General features: G+C 45.0%; 1 protein-coding gene across 1 annotated transcript in view; it reads left to right on the top strand.

The window, feature by feature from the left end:
- MYO3B (myosin IIIB) overlaps positions 1 to 23,840 on the top strand; it is a 504,101-nt gene that overhangs the window by 262,119 nt on the left and 218,142 nt on the right. Inside the window, exon 24 of the mRNA XM_075529130.1 lies at positions 16,551 to 16,630. Within this exon, the coding sequence (XP_075385245.1) occupies positions 16,551 to 16,630 (80 nt within the window). The remainder of the gene's footprint in view (positions 1 to 16,550; positions 16,631 to 23,840) is intronic.

The raw sequence follows: 23,840 nt of genomic DNA, 5'->3' as shown, positions 1-23,840 counted from the left end.
ATTAGTAATTTCAGTATTGGTAGTGCTAATACAATGATATGCACCCATTAAATCCAAACAGTCAACGGACGAAGTCTCTTCAGATTCATTATATATATATATTTCAGATTCATTACATTTTTTAAAGGAAATTAATTTTAGAATTGTCTTTAGGGATTCACACATCCTTTTCTTCTCATCTCCTGCTAGCTCTTATTTCTATGTTTCATGTAGCTGTTGTCATTTCATTTTACCTGAATATAAAGTTATGCGACTTTTAAAATTGGGTTCTACCACAGCAAGTAAATTGAAATACTTTTAAATATACTAAGCAATTAAAATCATTTTTTTTACAAATTTACAGTTGAAGCTGAATACTAACACAAAATTTATATTTGAAAATCAGTATATAAAAACCAAATTGATTTGCTTCTTTGCGTCAGAGATAGGCAAGAGAACTCGTACTTCTAGGGCAGTTGGAATAAATTTCATTCATTTCTCGTATGATGGTCCCTGTAGGCCTTCACAGGGATCCATGAGTGTGTGGTGTCCTGAAGTATCACGTTAAAGCTGTGCGTTCACGTTGTGCCCTGTGTCTCACACGGTGGTCCCTGACGGGGGCGAGGGCGCGCATTCGGGTGCAATGCAAACACCAGGCTGTCCTCAAGCTGCTTTGTGAAGAGCCCCAGCCACCAGCAGTCACGCTCTCAGTGCCCGAGGCACGTTCTTCCAGGAGAGAGAACGGAACAGGACAGATCTGGAATGAAAAGGAAAATATAATAACTATGGCAAACAAAATGTGTAAAATGGCATCAATTTCATTGAGTGCCCTGCCATTTCCTTTCCCCGGAGGCACCTGCTTTGCCTTGTGTTCTGTCTACTTGATGTCGATGGGTCTTCGCAACTCAAAGCAAAAAAAAATGCTCCTCTTCTGTTAATGCCCTGAACCCGTGCTTTTTCTTGCTGGTTGGACAACCTGTCCCTCTGTGGAAGTCATACCGAGGCGTTGGTCTGTAGCACTAGTGGGACTTCCCTGCTGGCAAGCAAGGTTGTGTCACCTGTGTACCCAAGGTCATTGGTCTTCCTCCAGTCCCAAAGCCGCATTCGTCTTCACACGGACCCCCTTCCCAGCGTATTGACTCTTCACACAGGTTGAGTAGGTAGGGTGAAAGGAACCGACCCTGCCACACACCTTCCCTGATGTTCGGCCATGCGGCGTCCCCTTGGTCGGTTCCAGCAGCAGCCTCTTGTTGATGTACAGGTTGCACACAAGCACAAGTAAGAGTGAGTCCTGGAATTCTCAGTCTTCATAATGCTCCCCAGAATGCGTTGTGGTGCTCACAGTCAAATACCTTTGCATAGGTAAACATAGTCTCAGCTTTCAGCAGAGACCCATCTGACATTGGCAGTGCTGTCCGCTGTTCCTTTAGGGAAAGTGACTGTATCCTCTTCCTCTTCCATGGTGCTTCATGTGCCTTGTGTTACGGTATGGAAAACAGACATAAAAATGATGGATGCAGACTTGAGTTCAGATTACTCCCCAGTGGATATCAGAGAAGTCATTGTTTTAGAGTTGTCGACTTCCAGCAGACATTTTTAATAAGTTCCCTTGGCTCTCTCGCAGAGGTAGAAACATTCTGGATTCTCAGAACTGAGAACAGTGTTTTCCAACATGTATTTTATGAAACAGTAAGTTTGTGAGCTGCAAAGAGGTATAAGGGGATTATGACTTTTCCCCGGTCAAAAAGCACTTGCTGACAAAGATCAAGGACTGCAGCCTTCAGTACAGATTACAATTCAATGTAAAGAAAGCAAAAATCCTCTCACAACTGGACCAATAGGTAATATACTGATAAACAGAGAAAAGATGGAAGTATCAGGGGTGTTGTGCTGCTTGGATCTACAATCAGTGCTCATGGAAGCAGCTGTCAGGAGATCAAATGATTCATCGCATTGGATCAATCTGCCGCACACGACCTCTTTGAAGTGTTGGAAAGCAAGGATGTTCCTTTGAAGGCTAAGGTGGGCCTGACCCAAGCCAGGGTATTTTCAATCGCTTCATATGCATGTGAGAGTTTGACACTGAATGAGGAGGACAGAACAGAATATGCATTTGAATTATGTTGTTGGCAAAGGATATTGAAAGTACCATGAGAACAACAAACATGTAAAAATAACAAAAGAACAACCGCCACAAAGTTGTAAACCCCAAAGAACAAGCAAATCTCTCTTTAATCGTACACAATTCAACATGTACCTTTGAATAGAAGAAGTCCAGCCAGAATACTCCTTGAAGGCAAGGATGGTGAGACTTTATCTCACATACTTTGGACATGCTCTCGGGAGAGATCCGTCCCTGGAGAAGGACATCATGCTTCGTAAAGCAGAGGGGCAGCACAGAGAAGGAAGACCCTCGGCAAGATGGATTGACGCACAGTGGCTGCAACAATGGGCTCGAACAGAACTATTGGGAGGACGATGCAGGAGCTCCAGAGTGTTTCATTTGGTTGTACATGGTCGCTGTGAATCAGAGCAGACTTGACGGCGTCTAACAACACGATATGGTTGAAAAGTGTGAGGTTGATTTGGCGATGGAAAGAAAGAAAGAAGGCAAAGGTGGAAAACAGTTTCAAGGGTTTATTTCAGAGCTCCTGGGAGGGAAGGGATTGCAGAGAAAGAGACGGGAGCATCCTGAGCTCCCAGGTGAGTTTCACGGGGCTCCCCAGTTGGGGTCCCATGAAGTCACACTGTCCAGGTGAGAGGTGGAGAGTTTTATAGCCTGGGTCTGGGGGCAGGGAGTAGCTGGGGAATTTTCCACTGCAACTTTGTTGTCTGCGGGTCCGGAGCTAAGCAACAGCGTTCAAAGTTATCTGTAACGGTGAGTGTTCTGCACCTGGGCCTGAAGGCCACCGAAGGGGAGGACGAGGAGGGGGAAGGGGAGTTCTGGCCTTTCATAGCGTCCTTGCAGTGTTGTCACCAGCTCTATCTCCTTGCCCGCCTGCCCAGCTAACTCCCGCTTCTGCCTGGCAAAAAGCATGGGAAATACTGATCGTGAAAATTCAGCTGGACTCTTTTATTGCAGAAATGAGGTGGCTCTAGTGTACGAGGTTTCTGAATAGAGGTGTGCTAGGCAAGGTTGACTAGAGAAACAAATCCAGAGACCTTCCTATATATGGAAGAAAGAGCTTTATATCAAAGAGTAAATTTCTATTAAGAAAATAAGCCAGCCTGGTCCAGATCAAGTTCATAAGTTTAAAATTAGCCCACAAGTCCATAAATCCCTCTTCAGACTCACGTAGCACATGCACTGATGCAAAATGCAGGAAGATCACAGACCAGTGGGTACAAAGCTTTGTGGATCCAGTGGCGGTGGAAGCATCCCCAAGGCTCTTGCCGGTCGGAGGGCTCGTCAACAGGATGGTGAAAGCTCTGGGAGCCATTTATCGTGGTTGCCCTCCAATCAAGCTGCGACCTGATTGACAGGCTAAACTTTGCTCACATGTTCCTATGGGAGCCATGTTGGCACAAAAAAACCTATCACACTAGGACTTCTGGATTTGTTGGGAAAAGAACGTGAGGGTCATCGGTCAACTGACACATTCTGAGGCCAGGCTGCTCAGAGAACGTTGTCTTGAATCTCTTTTCCCAAAGCTCCATTCTAGTTTGGGCCCTAAATTCACTTCTAAATTCCCCTCGGCCTCCCCAGCTCTATCAGTCTTGCTGCTGTGAAAAGGAAAACTGACTACAAGGGGGTACCCCCCACCCCACCCCCAAAAAGGGAAAAAAGCTCCACTGGGTGGAGCTTTTGTAGTCTGCATTTTTTCCACTGGGTGAGCATTGAGCAACTCGTTCTGAGTTAGTGCACCAGGGGTGTCTCCTGGGAAGGTTCTCTCTGGTCACAGTGAATTTTTTCATAAAAGCAGTTTCTTTTGAACCTTGTTTTTTTGGGATGGTCCATTTAAAAGAACAATAAGCGGCTGTGAAATGTTATTTACTGCTTGGGGAAAATGCCACAGAAATGGTTGTGATGTTGAACACTGCTTACAAGGACAGCGCTATGGGAAAAACTCAAGTGCACAAGTGGTTTTCTCAGTACAAAATAGATGAAATGTTGATTGATAACAAAGCTCATTCTGGACATCTGTCAACTTCCGGAACAAACAAAAATGTTGACTCACAGCGCATTTGGAGTTTGCTCCACAGGATCAGGGTGTTAATTAAGCTTTCAATTTAGAGGCCCCCCAAAAATTGTGTAACCATGTGAGACCAAAAAAGGTCAGATTCGTGGCAGACGGGGCACTGGTTTGCCACCATGACAATGTACCTGCTCATGAGTCATCTCAGTGCACCAGTTTTTGGCAAAAAAAAAACAAAAACCCATGCAGTCATTATTCACCTCAACTCTCTCGGTGTGGCTTCGTTTTGAGAATGAAGAGGGACACGAAAGGACAGTGATTTGACAATGTACAAGAGCCGAAGAAAAAAACCAGGGAGGTGCTGTCAGCCACCCAAACAGATGAGTTTGGCAAATGTTTCCAAGAATGGAATCCCAGATTTGACCAAATGTATTAAGTGGCATGGCGAATACTGTGAAGGTGATAAGGTTTGTTTGGTTTTTAACAAAGTTAAATACATAGCTTTTTTGGGGGGGTATTCCATTTCTTTGGGGGGAGGGAACCACCTCATAAACCTCCATGAAGAGCTGGCATAACACCCCTCCAAATTTGAGAAAGTTAGTGTCTATTTTAACACAGATCCACTATCTTTCTTCAAGGCAGTTTCATTGTTTCCTTCATAGCTTCTGAATAGGGAGGATGTATGTTTTATTTTCAAGAGGCAGTTAAATCAAGAGCCATTTAATCATACATCTACACGATCTTGTCAAGTGAATCAAATGTAGCAACTGTGATGTCTCAAATGGTCAGAAATGTTTTAAAGGGACAGAAAAAACTGGGCTTCCCTCAGCCAGCATCGTTGTCATTCATAGAGAGGAAGAGGTTCTCATTTAGGAGTGAATGGTTCGCCTGTTACTTCATGGCTCATTTTGGAGGATGACTCCAAAGCCATGCACAATTCATTCATCCTCTTCCCAAGGGGCCATCCCTGGCATTTTCCCCTCCCTGACAGATCCCGGGAAGCACTGTCAATCACATGCGTTAGGGACAGGGCCAGCAGAAGACGCTCTACTGGGCTTAACACCTTCTTAAATTCCACACCAGGCATTTGGGGCTCGGTCATAGCCACTGGCTTTCTTTCTTCAGAACATGAGGATGGCTTCGACGACGGATTTGCTCCATATGTTAGTAGCAGATAAAAGTTAATCGTGTTGCTCTGGTGCCGGCGTGGTGCGTTGTGAAGAGAAGCTTTAACCCACAGCTGTGCAGAGTCACCACTGTGAGCTTCACTGGCTCGCACCTATGAGCTATCAGGAAACCAGATTGAGTATCGCTTAAAGGGACTCTTGAGCCGGAAGCAGGAGGGTGAAGTGCTAAGCTTTTATTAAGGTTTGCATTTAGCCAGGTGGCTCCACGAGAGCAGCTGAAGTTATACAAAGACCAAACCAGCTCTTTCGCAGCTGATTAGGTTTGGCTTCACCATAACAACAGCGATTGCTGGGTAATCAATCGGATCACGGTGCTGTTGATGGCATTTTTGTAAATTGCAAAATGCATGCCAGAGAAAGTTGAACCACGACACAGCTTAAACGGAAACTCCTTGGCCAACTAGTACCTCTGGGAGCTCCATGTGGCTCCAGGTGAATCCCTTTACCAGTGACGGCTGCATCTCACTACAAGAAGTCTCTGCTACCCATACACTCCACCCAAACCTCTGCCACACAGCCCTTTGGAAGAACTTAGAGCTGCCCTGTAGCACAGCATAGAGCTGCTCTGGAGGATTCCAAAGACGGTAACCCTTTACTGAAGCAGACTGCCTTCATCTATGTCTCAGAGTGGTCAGCAGGTTCAAACCACTGACCTTTCAGTTGGCGGCCAAATGCTTAACCCACTGCACCACCATGGGCCCCTTATAAACCTAAGGGGAACACCCTGGTCCCTAAGATCAGTTGCACTCACCCAGTTCTGTAGAAGATGAACTCCAGTGCTGGGAAGGCAAAGGCATGGACACAAGCCTTCAAACGCGCAACTGGTACTGCTGGCAGGCATTCTTGATCACTGGGGCTCTGTGGTCTAAGCATCAAGGAGCTTGCATTGTGACATGTCCAAAGGCCAGCAGGGAATTCAGGCTGAGTCCGTGCAGGGAATTCAGGTGAGCTGAAGACTGTTCCTGGAGGGCTTTGAACATCATATTAAATTAAAAAGGTAAAGAAAGCCAAATAATTCATCTATCCATTCATATATAGGAGTACGTATTGAGGGCTCACCATGTGCTAAGTACAAGGTGCCAAGCCCTCGGTCATTGTGCTAGTTGCCATTGAGTTGGTAAACAGAATGGGCTTTCTTCTTACCCTCATGGAGATTAGGCTGCAAAGGGTGGCTTACGGAGTATGGTGGGAATTAGATGCATGGGTAGCACACAGTTTTGCATCATAAAGGAATGTTTGCCTTTGATGAGACATTCTTTAGAAACATCTAAACCATACATCTATTTCATTCAGGCTTATTCCTCATCCACTGGTGTTACACTGACTCTGTAAAACTGATTGAGTCAGTTGTTTCTCTTTGGGCTAAAGAGCCATAAGCAGTCTGCAGCTCTTGGATCCCTGAAAGAAAGCCATGACACTGGCGTCTGTTAGGAGCTGGTGGCTATGACAGATCTCTAATAGGCAAGGCTGCAAATGATCCAAAAGCCAAACGTTTTCCTCATACACGGAACACCATGAATACACTGCCTTTGGGAGCACCTAATCAGTGGTTCAAATCCACCATAAACTGCACAGGAATAAAGACTGGACAGTCGGCTTCCATGAAGACTGCAGCCTTGGAGCCCTAAGGTGCTGTACTCCTCTGCGCTGTGAGGTTGCTGAGAGCTGGAGTTTTCTCAAGCTCAGTGGAGTTGGCCTGGCTTCCTATGTGAACTGTGGTCAATTTCAAACCTAAAAGTTGGTGGTATAAACCTACCCAGCGGGGTCTTAAAGACTTGAAGCTAAACTAACGAGACCATCTAGCTCAGAAGCAACAAAGCCCACATGGAAGAAGCACATCAGTCTGTGCGATCACGAGGTGTCACAGGGAGCAGGTATCAGGCATCAAAGAACAAAAAAATCATACCATTGTGAATGACGGGGAGGGCGGAGTGGAGACCCAAAGCCCATCGGTAGGCAATTGGACATCCCCTTATGGAATAGTCGCAGGAAGGAGACAAGCCAGTCAGGGTGCAGTATAGCAACGATGAAACACAACTTTCCTCTAGTTCCTAAATGCTTCCTCCCCCCCTCACCCCCCGGCACTATCATGATCCCAGTTCTACCTTACAAATCTGGGTAGACCAGAGGATGTACACTGGTACAGATAGCAACTGGAAACACAGGAAATCCAGAACATATGATCCCTTCAGGGCCAGTGGTGAGAATGGTGATACTGGGAGGGTGGAGAGAGGGTGGGGTGGGAAGGGGAAACCGATTACAAAGATCTACATATAACCTCCTCCCTGGGGGACGGACAACAGGAAAGTGGGTAAAGGGAGACATCCGACAGTGTAAGATATGACAAAATAATAATTTATATATTATCAAGGGTTCATGAGGGATGGGGGAGCAGGGAGGGAGGGGTAAAATAAGGAGCTGAGGCCAGGGCCTTAAGTGGAGAGCGAATGTTTTGAGAATGATGAGGACAATGCTTTACACAATTGATGTCTGTATGTATTGTGATAAGAGTTGTATGAGCCCCCAGTAAAATGATTTTAAAAAGCAAACAAACCTATCCAGTGGTTCCACGTAAGAAAAGCCTGGTGATCTGTTTCCATGAAGATTACAGTTGAGAAAACTGAGTTCTACTCTGTAACACATGGGTTCATATGTCAGGCAGTGGTGACTCGTTCTGCTGTGATCTACAAGGTCGGCAATTAGAAACCATCAGCATCTTTTGGGGACAAAGATGGGGCTTTCTACTTTTGTAAACAGTTGCAGTCTTGGAAACTCACAGGAGCCTTCTGTCCTGTCCTCTAGGGTCAATAGCGGCAGTGTTGACTCCGTGGCGGAGTTGTTGTTGTTGAGTTGCAAGTCTTAGAGTAGGTGCTGAAGACAGCATTTTTAAATGAAATGAATGAAATAGAAAGAGCTACTCAGTCCCTTGGTCCAAGGAGCAAGTAACTTTTGTTGTCGCTGTTGGGTGCCATCAAGTGGGTTTGGTCTCAGAGCCACCCGAAGGACAACAGCACCAAACGCGGCCTGGTCTTGTGACAGCCTCATCGGTGTTCTTATGTCTCTGCCCCTTGTCGTTACTATGGCAATCCATTTTGTCAGGGGTCTTCCTCTTTTTCGCCGCGCCTCCACTTTACCAAGCATGACGCCCATCTCCCTGGAGTGGTCTCTCCTGACCACATATCCAAAGTATGTGAGATGAAGTCTCGTCCCCCTTGCCTCTAAGGAGCATTCTGGCTGTACTTCTTCCAAGACAGCTCTTTATAGGGAATCCAGTCATTTCTAAACATCAGTACCAATACACTGGAACCTACTTACATTGACGTGACTTGAACACCAGTGTCCTGACTAGCTTCACCCTCTAGAATTAATATTAACTTGTGACATTTTAAGAGCTTTCTTCATCAGATAAATATGCTTAGTTAGCCTTTATCTTCAATAGATTTTAATCTTAAAATAAAGATATTCAGATTTAGAAACCTTTTGAAATTAAACAGCATTCTAGATCTTTCATTTCTGCTCTGTACACACGGGGCTTCACGAGTTGGACTCCACCCCGCGGCAACAGTGACCCCAGAAGGTAGCTCCCATGTGAGCAATGCTGGCCAATGAGATGTGCTGCAAGTTGTGTCTCCCACAGAGTCTTCATTTTCTCAGAGTGCAAATGATGTTTTCTGGGTCCGCCAGCTGCTGGACTTTTTCTCACCTGGATAGATGTACAAGGCTCCTTCAGAATGGAGCTACTGGTATACAGTATGAAATAAACCTAAATGATTGGTGCATTTGGATGCCTACAGACCAAAAGTCAATCTTGAAGGCACCCACACTCAATGGAAAAGAGTTCATATAGGTAGTGGTGTCATTCATATTAGCACCCAATTAAAAAAGAGCTGTACCTGCTAACATATAAACTGAAAGATGTTTCAAACTAGGATGCTGTGGATGTTGACGGTAAGCACATGAAGTTCTGTAGCTCAAAGACAGCTTAGGGAGAGAGCAAATCCACCACCTCTGTGTTCAATCTCTCGTGTGCTAAGACATCAGAACGAGAGAAATAGAAGAAGAATGAATGATGTTTGAGTCACCACTGGCTCTTCATCGTGATCAGGAGGTGATCAGTGCTATGAAGGGAGCATTGACCAATTAATTATTATTCATACTTCATCCATCTGTCTCAGACTCACTGTCATGACTTCCCCCATTCTCATCCACCTTGCCCGCTACTACCCACCAAGCTAAGAAATAACACACTGTGCCAGCTTTGGTTTTATATTCCTTTTTGGCCTTTCTTACTTCTTCCCCTTCAAGAATCTTCCAATGAAATGCACTCACAGTCATAGACAGAGCTTCAGAGTTGTATGGAAATCCGACACTACTCAACCTTCTTCATGAAATTTGTACTCAGTTGTTACACTTGCTCATTTGCCATCGTCAGCATGGGGTTGCTTTTGAACAACATTGTCTGCTGCCCTGACCGACTTGTGACTCTTGATTTACAGCCCCCATAAAGTTCTCACTGGCTGCAGACCTCACACCATCGTAACTCTGGCACCAGGTCTACATGACACTGTGGCCTGTAACTCACTCACAGAAGGCTCCATCCCTCCTGATGCGACTTTGTGGGGCATTAATCTAAAGAAAACTGTTTAGCATTGATTTTGTCTACCAAGGGCGCACAAGCAGAAAGCCACTGACCAAATCAAACTCATTTATACCTAATACAATCCAGTCACAGAAAGTGGAAGTGATCTCCAAACATCAGAAAACTAGTCAAAGATAGCACTGGGCTATGAGATTCAGATTTCTGTTTCAAGTCTAATGAATGTCCTGTTGCTTGCTTTCCTGCCGAAGAGGGAGACCCAAAGAAATAGGGACAGTCCTAATCCCAGAATCCTCTTCTCGTGCAATGGGAAGTATCTTGTTTCCTGAAGCTCTGTGCGGCTGCCTCCAAACACAAGGAAACATGAGTGTTGTGCTTTTCACAGATAACTCCGGTGACTGGTCCACTATCAACGAATGTGTGTTGAGCTGCCAGGGTGTGTGTCCTGGGACAGAGAGGGGACGGAGGGCACCTGTAGGACTCAGCTCATTTTCTCCTGCTTGGATCTTTTATTTAGGATTCCAGTCTGAGACTGCGGAATGTCATTTCTCTGTGTGAAACAAAAACAAAAAAGAGAACCCATTGCTATGCTCAATTCCTGGTCCTGACGACACCGTGTTTGCTGAGAAGGATTCTGTGCATAATGTTTTCATGGCTATGACCTTCCCGAAAGATTGAGGTGTCTGTCAGTGAGCTCAAACCACCGACCTTTCAGTGTGCAGCCTAGCACTGAACTCTTTACACCACCCAGAAACCTTGGCCCCATCGCGAGACTTCACCAATGCCATATATAGAGATTGCTCTGGGATGGAAATTGGTCCTACTTATATCAATGCTGGTAGATATGTGTATGTGTATTTAATTTTTTCCCATGGATCATGTCTTCTTGGGTAGATATCAGCAATCCAGGCTCCCAGTACTTTAGTGAAAACACATGACTTATATCATGTGACAGTCATGTTATTTTCAAGCATACTCCACAAAAATTGTGGGGAGTTTAGCAATGCTCAGAGCTCTCTGCACCTGGCCCCATTTAAGTGAAGATCCATGTCATTAAGAGATTGAACTTGTAACTCCCACCAAGGTGGCAACAAAATGCAGAAAATAGAGCTGCCATTCATCTTTTGACTGCGTTAGGAAAAAGGCGGCTTGTTACCTGCTTAAAACATGCCGATGATTCCATCGTTGTTGATGGGCCGGCATCCTGGTTTTCAGTTTCAATCCTTTAAGGAGGGAGTTGCTGGTATCTCCCCATAATTGTGATCACTGTGTCGCAACCCTTTAACTGAATTGCACATACGAAATGGAAAAAACAATCAGTGAGAACACCAGGTTAATTAATCTAGAGGTGGTAGGTATGCAGACGTTCTTCACAGAAGAAACAAGCACGAATTAAAGGCTGATGCAGACACAGCAAGGGGGTCCTTTGGAAGTTGCATCTCTGTGTCAGGTAATGTGCTCCTGTCCTGGGACTTGGCTAGTTGGAGGATGTGCTGGGTGGACTGCCATGGTCCCCAGACCTGGTTCAAGCTGGAGGCCATCTGGGATTAGTCTTTGCAGGGGTCTTGAAATGAAATGCTGATGACCACGATGTACAACATGAAAGATTCGTGTTACAGAAGGGGGGGGGTGGGTAGCAGAGTGGCACACTAAACAAAGCAGAGTAATGGAAAAGGGAACATTGGCCTGAGGGTTTCGTAGTTGCATTAACTCTACATGCACTTATTGCTATTTTCCTATGACCAACACAATTGTCCTTCAAGATAGATCTTGACGTGTTCTTTTTAACGATCAATGTGATGCCGCTCCTCTTCCGTTTGTCATTCCTTGCACAGAAAACCATATAGCTACCTGATTCAGAATGGCCAATACCAGTCCGTTTCAGCTCACTAAAGCTTAGTGTATCAACTTTATGTTTTCCATTTCATTTTTGATGACTTCCAAGTTTCCTCGATTTATATTTCATACTTTTCATCGTCCAGTTATCAGTGGAAGGTTTCAGCTGTTTCTTCTCATTTTGAGTCATGCCCTGAGGGTCCCAAAAGCTTTGATCAGTTAAGGTTGGCTCTGCTTTGAGGAGGCGGCTCTTCCCCAGTCGTATTTTCAGTGTCTTCCAACCTGAGGGCCTCGTTTTCCTGCACTGTGTCAGAATACGCTCTGCTGCTATTCCTAAGATTTTCCATGGTGGATCCCTCCAAAGTGGACCACTGATTCCTTTTCCCTAATCCCTCTTAGTCTGGAAGATCTGCTCAAACCTGTTCACCATCAGGGACTCTGTTGGCATTTGAAATACTGGTGGCATAACTTCCAACATTAGAGCAATGTGTAAGCCACCACAGTACAACACAGTGACAGACAGGCGGACAGTACAACACAGTGACAGACAGGCGGACAGTACAACACAGTGACAGACAGGCGGTGAACTATGTAACCACCCAAACCCCAAGCCCTCTGCCATCAAGTCAATTCCAACCCTAGGGCTTCCTAGATGGAAACCTTTATGAGAAGAGGAGGGTCAATAGGAAGTTGGAAGCATTGGAGGGCCTGTAATTAGATAACTTGTTTATTCTAGAAATTGTATATTATAAAGAAGCAATTTCACTGTCCAGGTGCCATTTTGAAGCTTCTAGATTTCAATTAAAAATGGAACTCATTGAGTCTGTTAATTCTGAGATTTTCTTTTTTTAATGTACTCTACCAAACGAAAGTCACGGTCATCCAGGCAACTCTGACTCATAGTTACCGCATAGGACAGGGTAGACCTGCCCCGTGAGTGAGTTTCTAAGACTATTACTGTTTCCTAAAAAACAAATTCACAGGCATCGAGTCCATGCTGACTCATAGTGAACCCCTGTGGGTTTCTGAGACAGTAACTGTTTACAGGAGTAGAGAGTCTCATCTTTCTCCCTTGGACCTACTGGTAGATTTGAACTGCTGACCTTGTATTAATAGACCAACATATAACTCACAGAAAGGTTAAGGGAGCACAGTTGAAAGATCTGAAGTGGTCACTGATTGTTTGTGTTTTCCCTAAAAAAGTCAAGTCAATAATTTTTAAATAAACAATGATTGTGCATGTAAGAGGTAGGCGTCCCCACAGGAAATTCCCCAGTTTAGATTGGGCATTGCCCTTTTTCTTTGCAGTACGCCAGCAGATGTGTGTCCAATGGGTTAGGAAAGAGGAAAATGGATTGAGGAGCATTACTTCAGGTGTCTCAAAATCTCTGAGGCTCCTTACAGTCACCTCTCCCCAATGACAAATTGTGCCCTGAAAGGCCAAGCTCCAAAAAACTGTGACCTGAAATTGAAGGTGGACAAAAAATGAAACTAAAGAATTCTTAATTAAACTCAGAATGCTCTCTACCAGAACATGGAGCTTGATCCTGGGGTGACTCCCAAAGAAATGTGGGGAGACAGAAGGTTCCAGAGCCCCTCAGGCACTGGACCCCTCTTTCCAAGTCTCCATGGGGCCATTGGAGGTAGCGTCCTCCAGACCCCGTAATGTCTGATACCAAGACATGCAGAGCTTAGTTATAAAGCCTGCTTGCAGTAAAAGCAAAGCGTTTGGTTGGGAGAGAAGACAATTTGTGATTGGGAAACACATGATCAAATGCTCTCAGCATCATGTTCTGAAGAGCAAGAGTGCAAAGGGTTTTTTTTTTTTTATCCAGTAAAGAAAACAAGTGCACGGGGGTACAGCCAGGCGGCTTACAATTACATGTAACTAACCCACCACCATTGAGTCCATTCTGACGCATATCAACCCTATAGGACAGAAAAGAAGAGCTCCTTAGGGTTTCCAGAACCCAAATCTTTGCAGGAACAGACAGCCTCACCTTTCTCCCACGGAGTGGCGGGTGGTTTTGAACCGCCAACCTCGAGGTTAACCAACTAATGCCAACCCATTGCACTGCCAAGGCAATGCCATGCCTCCACTGTGAGACCCCACCCTCCAAAAAACCTCAATGTCATCAAGTCAATTCTGACTATCTTGAATTTCTGAGACTAAATCTTTACATCTTTTTCCCAGAGGAGCTGGATTTAAACGGCCTATCTTGTGATTAGGAGCCCTGGTGGCTACACAGTGGGCTGCCAATCACAAGGCCGGCAATCAACCCAAAGGGGCAGCTCGACCCTGTCCTATAGGATTGCTGTCAGTTGGAATGGACTCACCGTGAGTGATGAGCACTCCAACGTCTGACCCACGGTGTCACCAGCGCGTCTTGGGTAAGACACCAGCAAGTTAGACTTCTCCAAGGTTAACTGTTCAGATTTATGGGAGCAAGAAACCCTCTGCCACTACTTACACATGCTTTAGGCCTTGCAGACATTAGTTCAAGACCTCTGGTTAAACATTCTGTGGACAACCTTCATTTGTTGAGCGAGTTTAAAGTTCCATTAGAGTTTCTCCATTCAAGTGGGAACCTACAGACCTGACTTTGGAGCAGAGCATGGGCCTTTTCCTAACACTCCATCACCTCCTTTGTTTGGGGGTACCCTTATTCGTTCGTTCGCAATCATGTGTCAGTCTATTAACACATGTCTTGTGCTTGGAGGGAGCATTTCCCACCAAAAGCCCATTCACGGCACCACTTGGGTCCTGCAGTCCCTGCTGCAAACCCAGAGGGGGCAGCAGCGGGAGGCTGGCCTCGGCGACCTTGTGTCAAAGGGCCTCCCGCCCTTGGGAGCCTTACCTGTCCCAGCCCTTGGGTGATGCCAACAGTGGTCGGTGGACGCGCTCGCTGATAACCGAAAAGTGTCCGTCCAGAGAGGGACCTCCGGAAGAGACCTGGCCATCTACTTCTGGAAACCAAACCAAAATCCAGCCACTGAGCACTGCGGAGTCCAGTTCTCCTCTGACCCACTGGGGTCTCCACGGGTGAGGATTAAGAAGAAATCAGCGGGGCTGGGTCCTTCCCGAGAGCTGAAAATGCTTGAAAGCAAAGCAGCAAAGGACGTTTTCAAAGCCCCGGCTTTCTCTCCACACCACCTCTTTCTCCTGCAGTCAGACCCAAGGAAGTCCGCAGGGTCCCTGCAAGGGCCATCGCCCATTCCCTCTTACCCCGTTCCTAGTCGACTTTGGATCCCATTAGCTGCCTCGATGTCCGATGTCCGTGTCCTCTGGAAGCCACATGCCGGTGGTCACAGTTTCTGGGGGTCAGGAGACATCCGGAGAGGAGTGGAGAAGAGGCAGGCGGGGTGCAGGATACTTCCCATTTGAAAGAAGCGTGAACTTGGTGTTTACATGTCAATTAAAACTGGAAACTTCATCTAGGTTGTGTTTCTGTGGGTGCATCTGCCGAGGTCTATTGTTTATTCAGGCTGTAAATCCTTTGAAATGTGTTAAAATGCTTCCCACTCGTTCTAAAGCGCCTGCCACCCTGGATTACGACTTTGATGTCACCAATTCTGCTTCAAAGGGTTCTTTCTGGGCTGTTAATCACAGTTTAGCCTCTGAAGCTATCGCCAGGGAAAACATTTGGAGATCTTTGCGCTAGACTTGCTAAAACACTGAAATCTGGAGTGTCTTGCAGCCGCACAAACGGCAGCTTTTCCTTTCGTTGACAACATGGTAGTTTGCTCCAGAATCCAGCGGCCCCAGAGAGGCGAACATGGCCAACATCTCCTCTCTTCTCCTCGTTCCTGCGGTGCATGGGGAATCGGAAAGGCTGTGGACAGAGGGTGGTGGGGACAGGAGAGAAAGCTGAGAGCTGGCCACTGAGGACCCTGCAGGCGTCCAAGAGACAGTGGCCTGGCTGGAGATCTGAAGCCCGAAGGCAGGTTTTCTTAACATGTTTTCTCCCCGCTCAGTAGGCTAACCAAGTGTCCCTGTCTCAGACAGGTGACATTGCCGGGACTTGCCTACCGTTGTCTGCTTTGAGACGTGCATGAACTGTTGGCAGCAAGTAATAAGAGTTGTAATAAAAATAAACTGTAGCTAACGTGCAGTGGGCGCTTAACGGACCGTTCCATGAGTGATCTCCTCAAGTCATTGAGGAAAACAGACTAGAAAAGTTAACTGGTCTGAGGTCACACTCCTCTCTGCTCCCCCTCCTACTGCACTTCTACCCCCCCCCCCCCGCCCCCTGCAAGCAGCAAAGCGCCTCTAGGCCCCAGACCCCTCCCTCCCTGCCCTGCTGGTGCACCGGGTGCCTTCAAGCTGGCTTCTCCCTTCAAGCTAAGCATCCTAGTGCCTGCTCTGCTTCCAGTGTCCGCACCCACTGCAGTGAGGTCCGTGATGGCTCAAATCTCAGAAACCTCCCACCTCTTATACATTGATCTTTTCCAAATGGCCTGCAGAACTCTAGCCCAAGACTTCTTTTGTAGCTAATTTGGTTTGTTTGCTTGTTTATGAAATTAATGTAAGTTCCATCTCTATTTGTATCACACTTAATTTAGAAATTATGTGAAGGGGCTTTTTCAAAGTCCTAAGACGGTTCTATGATCTTTTTATTCCACTTTCCCGTGAACTTTTAGAAGCCTCTTTCTGAAATTGAATGTATCAAATTCCAATTTTCCCAACTCAGAGCAGATTATTTGGGGAATTAAGGAAAAAAAGGAGAGAGGGGCGGGAAGAGAGAAATTATTCATCAGCCTAGTCCTTGATTTTTCTTTCTCTCCATTTCAGTCCGTTGTTCTTACTCTCCATAGGTAACTTGGCCCAGACAAGAGCCAGGATAACAGCAGCCTCAAGGTCATTGCCTCCACATTTCAGTGCTGGGCGAATCAAGGTGAGTAGCAGGTTTGTACCCAAAGTGGAGTGTCCCCTGTCCCTTGTCTCAGCCCCGGGTGAACAGCACTCGTTTACTCGGGCAGCCTACTGTCCGGCAGGGGATAACGATTTCAAGGGCACTCAGGTCATCACAAGTTAGGAACATGAACCGCCATCCTTACAATCCTGCTCCACAGAAGCACCACCCGTCGTACTGTAGCCTGGTGGAGTAGTGGGTTGCACGTTGGGCTATTAAGCACAAAGTCAGCAGTTTGAAGCCAGTGGCTGCTCGGAGGGAGGCAGAGAGGGTCTTTTACTCCCATTGTGACAGTCTCAGAAATCCCCGGAGCCCTTCTGCTCTGTCCTATTGGCTCACTGTGAGTGGAGAGTGATGACAGCGAGTGTAGGAAGAAAGAAAGCGTTTTTTTCCTGAAGACTTCTGCTAATGTAAGACAACAAAGTTGCCTGTCAAGTTGATTCCAACTCATGACGACCCCCTGTGTACTAGAGCAGAACTGTGCTCCATGGGATTGTCAGTGGTTGATTTTTTCCCCAGAGGTAGATCTCCAGGCCGTTCTTCTAAGGCACCTCTGGGTGGACGCCATGCTCTCATGTGGTTAGCAGCTGAGCTGTGTTAACCTGTATGCCGCCCAGCGACTCCGCCACCAACCTGCAGAGGAGGAGAGCAGAGTCTCAAAGGCCAGGGCCTGGAGGACAGAAACGGAAGACCGGCTTTGCCTGCTGGAAAAGGAGTTGTAAAGAAGGGTTAATAAAAATCCAGCTCTAAATACTTTGAGCAGTTCCACCCTTTTGGCTAATGTGTAGCAAGGGCCTCAAGGTCTGGCTGGTTAATGTTCATTGTAAATACTAACCACAAATAGCAACGATCTTGAAGACGACCGAATAATAATATGATCAGTCACACCTGGAAATGTTCCTACTTTTTTTTAAAACTTTGAATATTAACCAATTTATTTCCCAAAGAATAAGTGGTTCCAATACATAGAAGTGTGTTGAATATTAGCCATATATAAATATGGTGCACCGGGTCAGCCATCATTTTATACCCCCATTGCTATTAAAATCCAGTGTGATACTCTATTTTTTAACCTTGCTACATTGTGGCAAGATAGTAGGGATATTTAACATGAAATATATAGACCCTCGTGGCATAGTGGTTACTCATGAGGCTGCTGACCTCAAGTTCAGCAGTTTGAAACCACCAGCCAGCCACTCCAGTGGAGAAAGATGAGGCTTTCTACACCCGTAAAGGGTTACAGACTCAGAGACTCACAGGGGCAGTTTCCCCCTGCCCTAGAGTGTCACTGTGAGTCGGAATCAACTTGATGGCAGTGAGTTTTAAGTTTTGATACAGGTCTTGAGAAGAGATTTATATAGGAATATCAGTGGTTCTTCCAAAAATCAGCCAATAAAAGCTTGATGGGCACAACAGTTGGACCTGTAATGCATTCTCGGATGGCACAGGACCCGGCAATGTTTCCGTTCCTTGTATACACTGCTGGGAGTCAACCATAAGTTTGAGGCTTAATAAGATCAACTAGTGCTTCTGAGAACTTGTAGATAGTCTGTGCAAACTTTTGGTTTTGTTGAACAGTATGTTTGTAGGAGTCCCTGGATTCTACCAGAGTCTGAAGAGGGTCGTGACACAGAGGTGAATGGCCATTGTGCAGCATTCCCTGTCAGCCCATGTGGCTCTTCTTTTTTCAATGAGATGTTTTGATTACTAGCCCCTGTCTGCCACGCTCAGAATATCAGCAGTGTTACCTGCCTCCCTGCACTAGTCAGGCTCTCGTCCAAATGAGAAGTATGTGGCAAAATAAGAACAATAGCAATCAAATGAAAGTGACTAGGACAGGAAATGAGTTGAAAGTTCTAGTTCATGAATCTGAAAATATGAAGGATAACGACTGCAATAAAAATAATCCCCATTAAATTAATCAAAGGTTCTTGAGGGATGGGGGTGTAGTGAGGGAGGGGGAAAATGAGAAGCTGATACCAAGGGCTCAAGTAGAAAGCAAATGTTTTGAGAATGATGATGGCAAAAAAATGTACAAATATGCTTGATACAATGGATGGATGGATGGATTGTGATAAGAATTGTATCAGCCCCCAGTAAAATGATTACAATAATAATAATAATAATAATAATAATAATAATCCCCATCAAAGAAGTACATGAAATGAAGCTTAATGTTTTTAGACATGAGGCCAATATAAGTCAAAATCATAATGAGATATCACTTCACGCACACACAAGGATGTCTGGGATAAGAAAATGGTGAAAACCAGTAAGTGTTGATGAGGATGTGGGGAAATCGAAACCCTCATACATTGTCAATGATGGCTCAGCTGCTCTGGGAAATAGTTCGGCAATTCCAAAAACGTTGAACATAGAATTACCACAGATGAATATAGCAGGCCTATCCCTGGGTATATATGCCCCCAAAGAATTGAAAGTAGAGACTCAGATACTTGCATACCTATGTTCATTGTGGCATTGTTCACAATAGCTAAAGGTAGAAAGAACTTAAGTGTTCATCAACAGATGAATGGATAAGCAAAATGTGGTCTATCCATGTGTGTTAGGCCAGATTGACTAGGGGAGCAGATTCATTGACACTCATATATGTGTAAGAAAGACGGTTATATCAAAGAGTAATTGGATATAAAGAAAACATCCCAGCCCAGTCCAAATCAAGTCCTTAAGTCAGATACTAGTCCATAAATTCCTCTTCAGATTCACACAGCTACACGCAATGATGGAGAATGCATGAAGATCACAGGCCAGTGGGTGGAGAGTCTTGTGGATCCAATGGTAGTGGAAACATCACAAGGCTCTGGCAGGTCTCAACCATGTGGCTCGCCAACAGGAAGGTGAAACAGAGAGAGAGAGAAGAAGAAATTCCTAGTATCTTCCTTATGAGAAGACCCTGCCCACCAGGAGGTACCATCAGGCTGTGACCTAATCGACAGACTAGACTCCACCCATATCTTCTTAAGGATGCCATATTGGTACACACACACACACACACACACACACACACACAACCTACCTATCACACCAAGCAATAGATATTATTCAGCCATAATGAGAAATGAAGTTCTTATTTACGAGGGCTTCAAGAAGTTCAAGGACAATGGAATGAAAAGGTAACGGGCTGCGTTGGTGTTGTGCTGTGGGGAAATAGTCAGCTCTGTGAGCCCTAGACTGAAACTCTGCCTGGCTGAGGTTGGTGCAGTGCAGAGATCCTTGAATGAAGCCACTGTCACCAGTCTGACCAGGAGGCAAGACCTTCAACGGAGCACTTGGGGGATAAGAAAGAAGGAGATACGTCCAAGTTCAAGTCATTGGCTAAGTTAGCAGTGAGATTCATGTCAAGATGAAAATGACCAGATCTTCAGAGAATCACACTGTCAAAGACTGAAAGCTTTGGGTTTCTCTGGGAAGGTCTGAGAATTGCTGATAATGATAACCATACTCCAGAAAGGCCAGAGATGGAGGAAGAGGGTGTAATTTCAGTCTCTCAGGAACAAAGGGGGGTGGGGGCACAGGAAGTGTTGGTCATTAAACACTTTAGATATTCGTTTGTAATGCAGAGTTAAAAATAGAATTGAAAACTGGTGCCTCTCTTTAAGATATCTGGCATTTTGAATTCTAGTGTTTTCTATTGTGCTGATTTTTGGTGATCAAGCCTCATTCCTTTCATCAAGCTCCCTTCCTCTTAAAAGTGACACCTCTGTACAGAGAGGTCACATCTACTCACCTCCACCCCCACCCCCACCCCCAAAAAGCCCCACAAGCAAACTCACTGACATTGAGTCCATTCTCACACATAGCAACCCTATAGGACAGAGTACAGCTGCCCCTATGGGTTTCTGAGACTGTAACTCTTTATAGGAATAGAAAGCCTTACCTTCCAAGGCGACGCTGGTGGTTTTGAACTGCTGACCTTGGGATTAGCAGTCCAATGAGTATCCATTATGCTAGGACTGTGTATTTTCAGGCTTGTGAAATAAATAAGCACAGCCAGGACAAGAATTCACAATGACTCTTCAGTTGGCCCTGAAGTTCTGGCACATGACTGCTTCACTCCTGCCCTTTGACCTTCAGTGAGAGATGGAAGGTTTTGAGAACTGATCTGTAGGAAACAAATAACCTTTCCTTCACTGGAAGCTGCTTTGAAAATCCTAGAGTCTGGACCAAGAGAGAAGGGACATTCTGTTGAAGTCATGATGACAGATGGTGAGAGTAATGACTAAGATGTAATGACTCTGGAGGAAGGGCTCCAAAGATGTCTTCTCTGAAGAAACAAAGCATTTACAGCCTAAAATGAAACTCTTGTGCTGGAAGAGTCCAGGAAGTTTTCAATTTATTAGACATTAATAAAGTTATTCATGCAGAAGTGTCTACAACAGAACACTGCTCTTTTTAATTTTATTTGTACTTTTTGGCCTGGGATATGGGTTTTAAATAGACAATGTTCATCCCAGCTTTGTTAAAATAAACAAAATATTTGTAAAAACTGTAAAAAAGAAAGAAAGGATGGAATTTTCCACTGACATCTTCTTGAAAGCCCCACAGAGACGCTGTACTACCAGTGGACCTTGAAAACGTGCTAAGTGAAATAAGCCAGACACAAACAATCTGAATATTATACTATGTGATCCTATTTACATGCAATATCTAGACTAGGCAACTATTTAGAGATAGAGAGTGGGTTCGTGGTTACTATGGGCTGGAGAAAGATGAGGGTGTCTGCTCCCATAAAGACTCACAGCCTCAGAAACGCCATGTCGCGCTGTCAAGAGTTGGAGTGGACTCCACGGCAGTGGAGTTTATGAGTTAGAGCAGAAAGGGTGATTTATCGGGTGCGGAGTTTCTCTTTGGAGTGATTTGACAACGTTTTGAAAACTAATAGTGGTGATGGTTTTACAACCTCCTGAGTGTGATTGTACACCTGAAAATAGTTAGAATAGCAGGTTTTATGTTGTGTATATTTTATACACACACACTCGACATCAACTCCTCTCTGCTTTGCCCAAGATCCAACCCTGGAGGGGCCTTGGATTCAGCTGGTCTCTAGCACATTGAGCATCACTGCACCAAGACTGGCCCGGCCTTGTGTCCCATGCAGTGCTCCAGAGGAGTAATGTAGTAGTTTTTCTTTCCCTGAAGGAGTGGATGGATCACTCGAGAGCAGTAAAAATTCTTGACAAAAGGCCTTGTCAAGAAGGTAATGAGGATAAGCACTTCTGAGCTTTCAGGATGTAAATAGTGAGCACGGAAACCAGGGGTGGGGGGGGCAGGGAAGGGGAGGACTCTTCACATGTTCATTTCTTGCTGGAACCTCTGTGGTTTATGGGACTTTGAGTCAATGTCTTTATCCTAGGGTAGATTTAGTAGATGGATGAGGTGAGTCTTTTTAATATCATGCTTTAAGACGTACTTTAGAAGACCGCAAACCATGTAGAGAGGCAATATATAATGTGAAAGAAGGGAAGACTGAGTATCAGACAGATTGGGTTCAGACCTAGTCATTGCCATTGCCATTTACTAACTGCAGAGCTCTGGGCAATGCATCTAAAATCTCTGTGCTTTAATGTCTTCATATAGAGAATATGAATAATAGTACTACCTACCCAGTGGTGGGATTCAAATAATTTAACAACCAGTTCACTGCCCTACTGACCATTTTAAATGTTAAAAAAGATATACCAAAGGGCAGTTTGTTATTTCATACAGTTAACACTTAAATAAGAACAATAAAAGAGGTACACAAAACTATATCGTTATAGGTTTTAATATATTAATGAAAATATATTAAATAATAACTGACAAAACCCCAATAAACTGTTATTTAAGATATTTCTATATTGCTTCTTGATTGGTATCCTCATTTGCAACATTCTTTGATTTTTTAAAAATCATTTTATTGGGGACTTGTACAACTCTTATCACAATCCATCCATACATCCATTGTGTCAAGCATATTTGTACATTTGTTGCCATCAACATTCTCAAAACATTTGCTTTCTACTTGAGCTCTTGGTATCAGCTCCTCATTTTCCCCGCCCTCCCCAACACTCCCTCCTTCACGAACCCTTGATAATTTATAAATTATTATTATTTTGTCTTGTCTTACACTGTCCGACATCTCCCTTCACCCACTTTTCTGTTGTCCGTCCCCCTGGGAGGGGGTTATATGTAGATGGTTGTGATTGGTCCCCCCTTTCTCCCCCACCTTCCCTTTCCCCTCCTGGTATGGCTACCCTCATTATTGGTCCTGAAGGGTTTATCTGTCCTGGATTCCCTGTGTTTCCAGTTCTTATCTGTACCAGTGTACATCCTCTGGTCTAGCTGGATTTTTAGGTAGATTTGGGATCATGATGGGGGGGGCAGTATTCTTTAATTTTATCTGAGCACCATCAGCTGTGTGATTTCTTTCCTGAACCATCTTCCACTGTCGGAGCAGGATCCCATTCCTTCAGAGGAAGGCCAACTGGGCAAGAGATAATGAGCATAAGCTCTTCGACTGTTTTCAGGATGTCATCAGGAAGACAGATTCCTACGGGACAAATAGCTATCTGGCCATAAAAAAAATAAGAACACACATTTATAGTTTTCCAGTTCCAGAGGGATTAGGGAGAAATGATGTTTCATCTTTGTTTGCATAGTCTATTATTAAGTTATAGATAGTTCAGGGGAAAGGAGAAAATGATTTCTTTTATCTAGAAAACAGGACGTTAAAACATCAGTAATATCCACCCACGCAAAGCCCATAATGATCTTTTAGTCCACTCAGCCCTGTAATTAATTTCCATTCCATTTCTCCAGGATCAGCGATCATGAACCCATCAACTTCTCAATAAGAATTCTGGAAATCTTGATTCAGTCTGGTGCCATTTAGGAGTCTGTGGCCAAATGTCTGGCATATTTATATTAATGGGTCCCTTTTGATGAAAAGGAGCGTGGTGGCAGAGTGGCTTATGCACTGGGCTTCTGAATGCAAGGTCAGCTCAAACTCACCAGCCACTCTGGGGGAAAAGGATGCTGTCTGCCAGAGAAAATTGACAGCCTCAGATTCTCTATAGAGGTCATTATGCGTCAGAAGTGACTATGGCAGAGGGTTTGGTGGAAAGGAATCCGAGTGGGGCAGTGGGTATGCACTTGGCTGCTGACCAGAAGATCAGTGGTTCAAAGCTCCCAT

Source organism: Tenrec ecaudatus, chromosome 13, assembly GCF_050624435.1.
Source record: "Tenrec ecaudatus isolate mTenEca1 chromosome 13, mTenEca1.hap1, whole genome shotgun sequence".
NCBI lineage: Eukaryota > Metazoa > Chordata > Mammalia > Afrosoricida > Tenrecidae > Tenrec > Tenrec ecaudatus.
The sequence above is the reverse complement of the archived record's forward strand: the minus strand, read 5'-3'. Positions and strand labels throughout refer to the sequence as shown.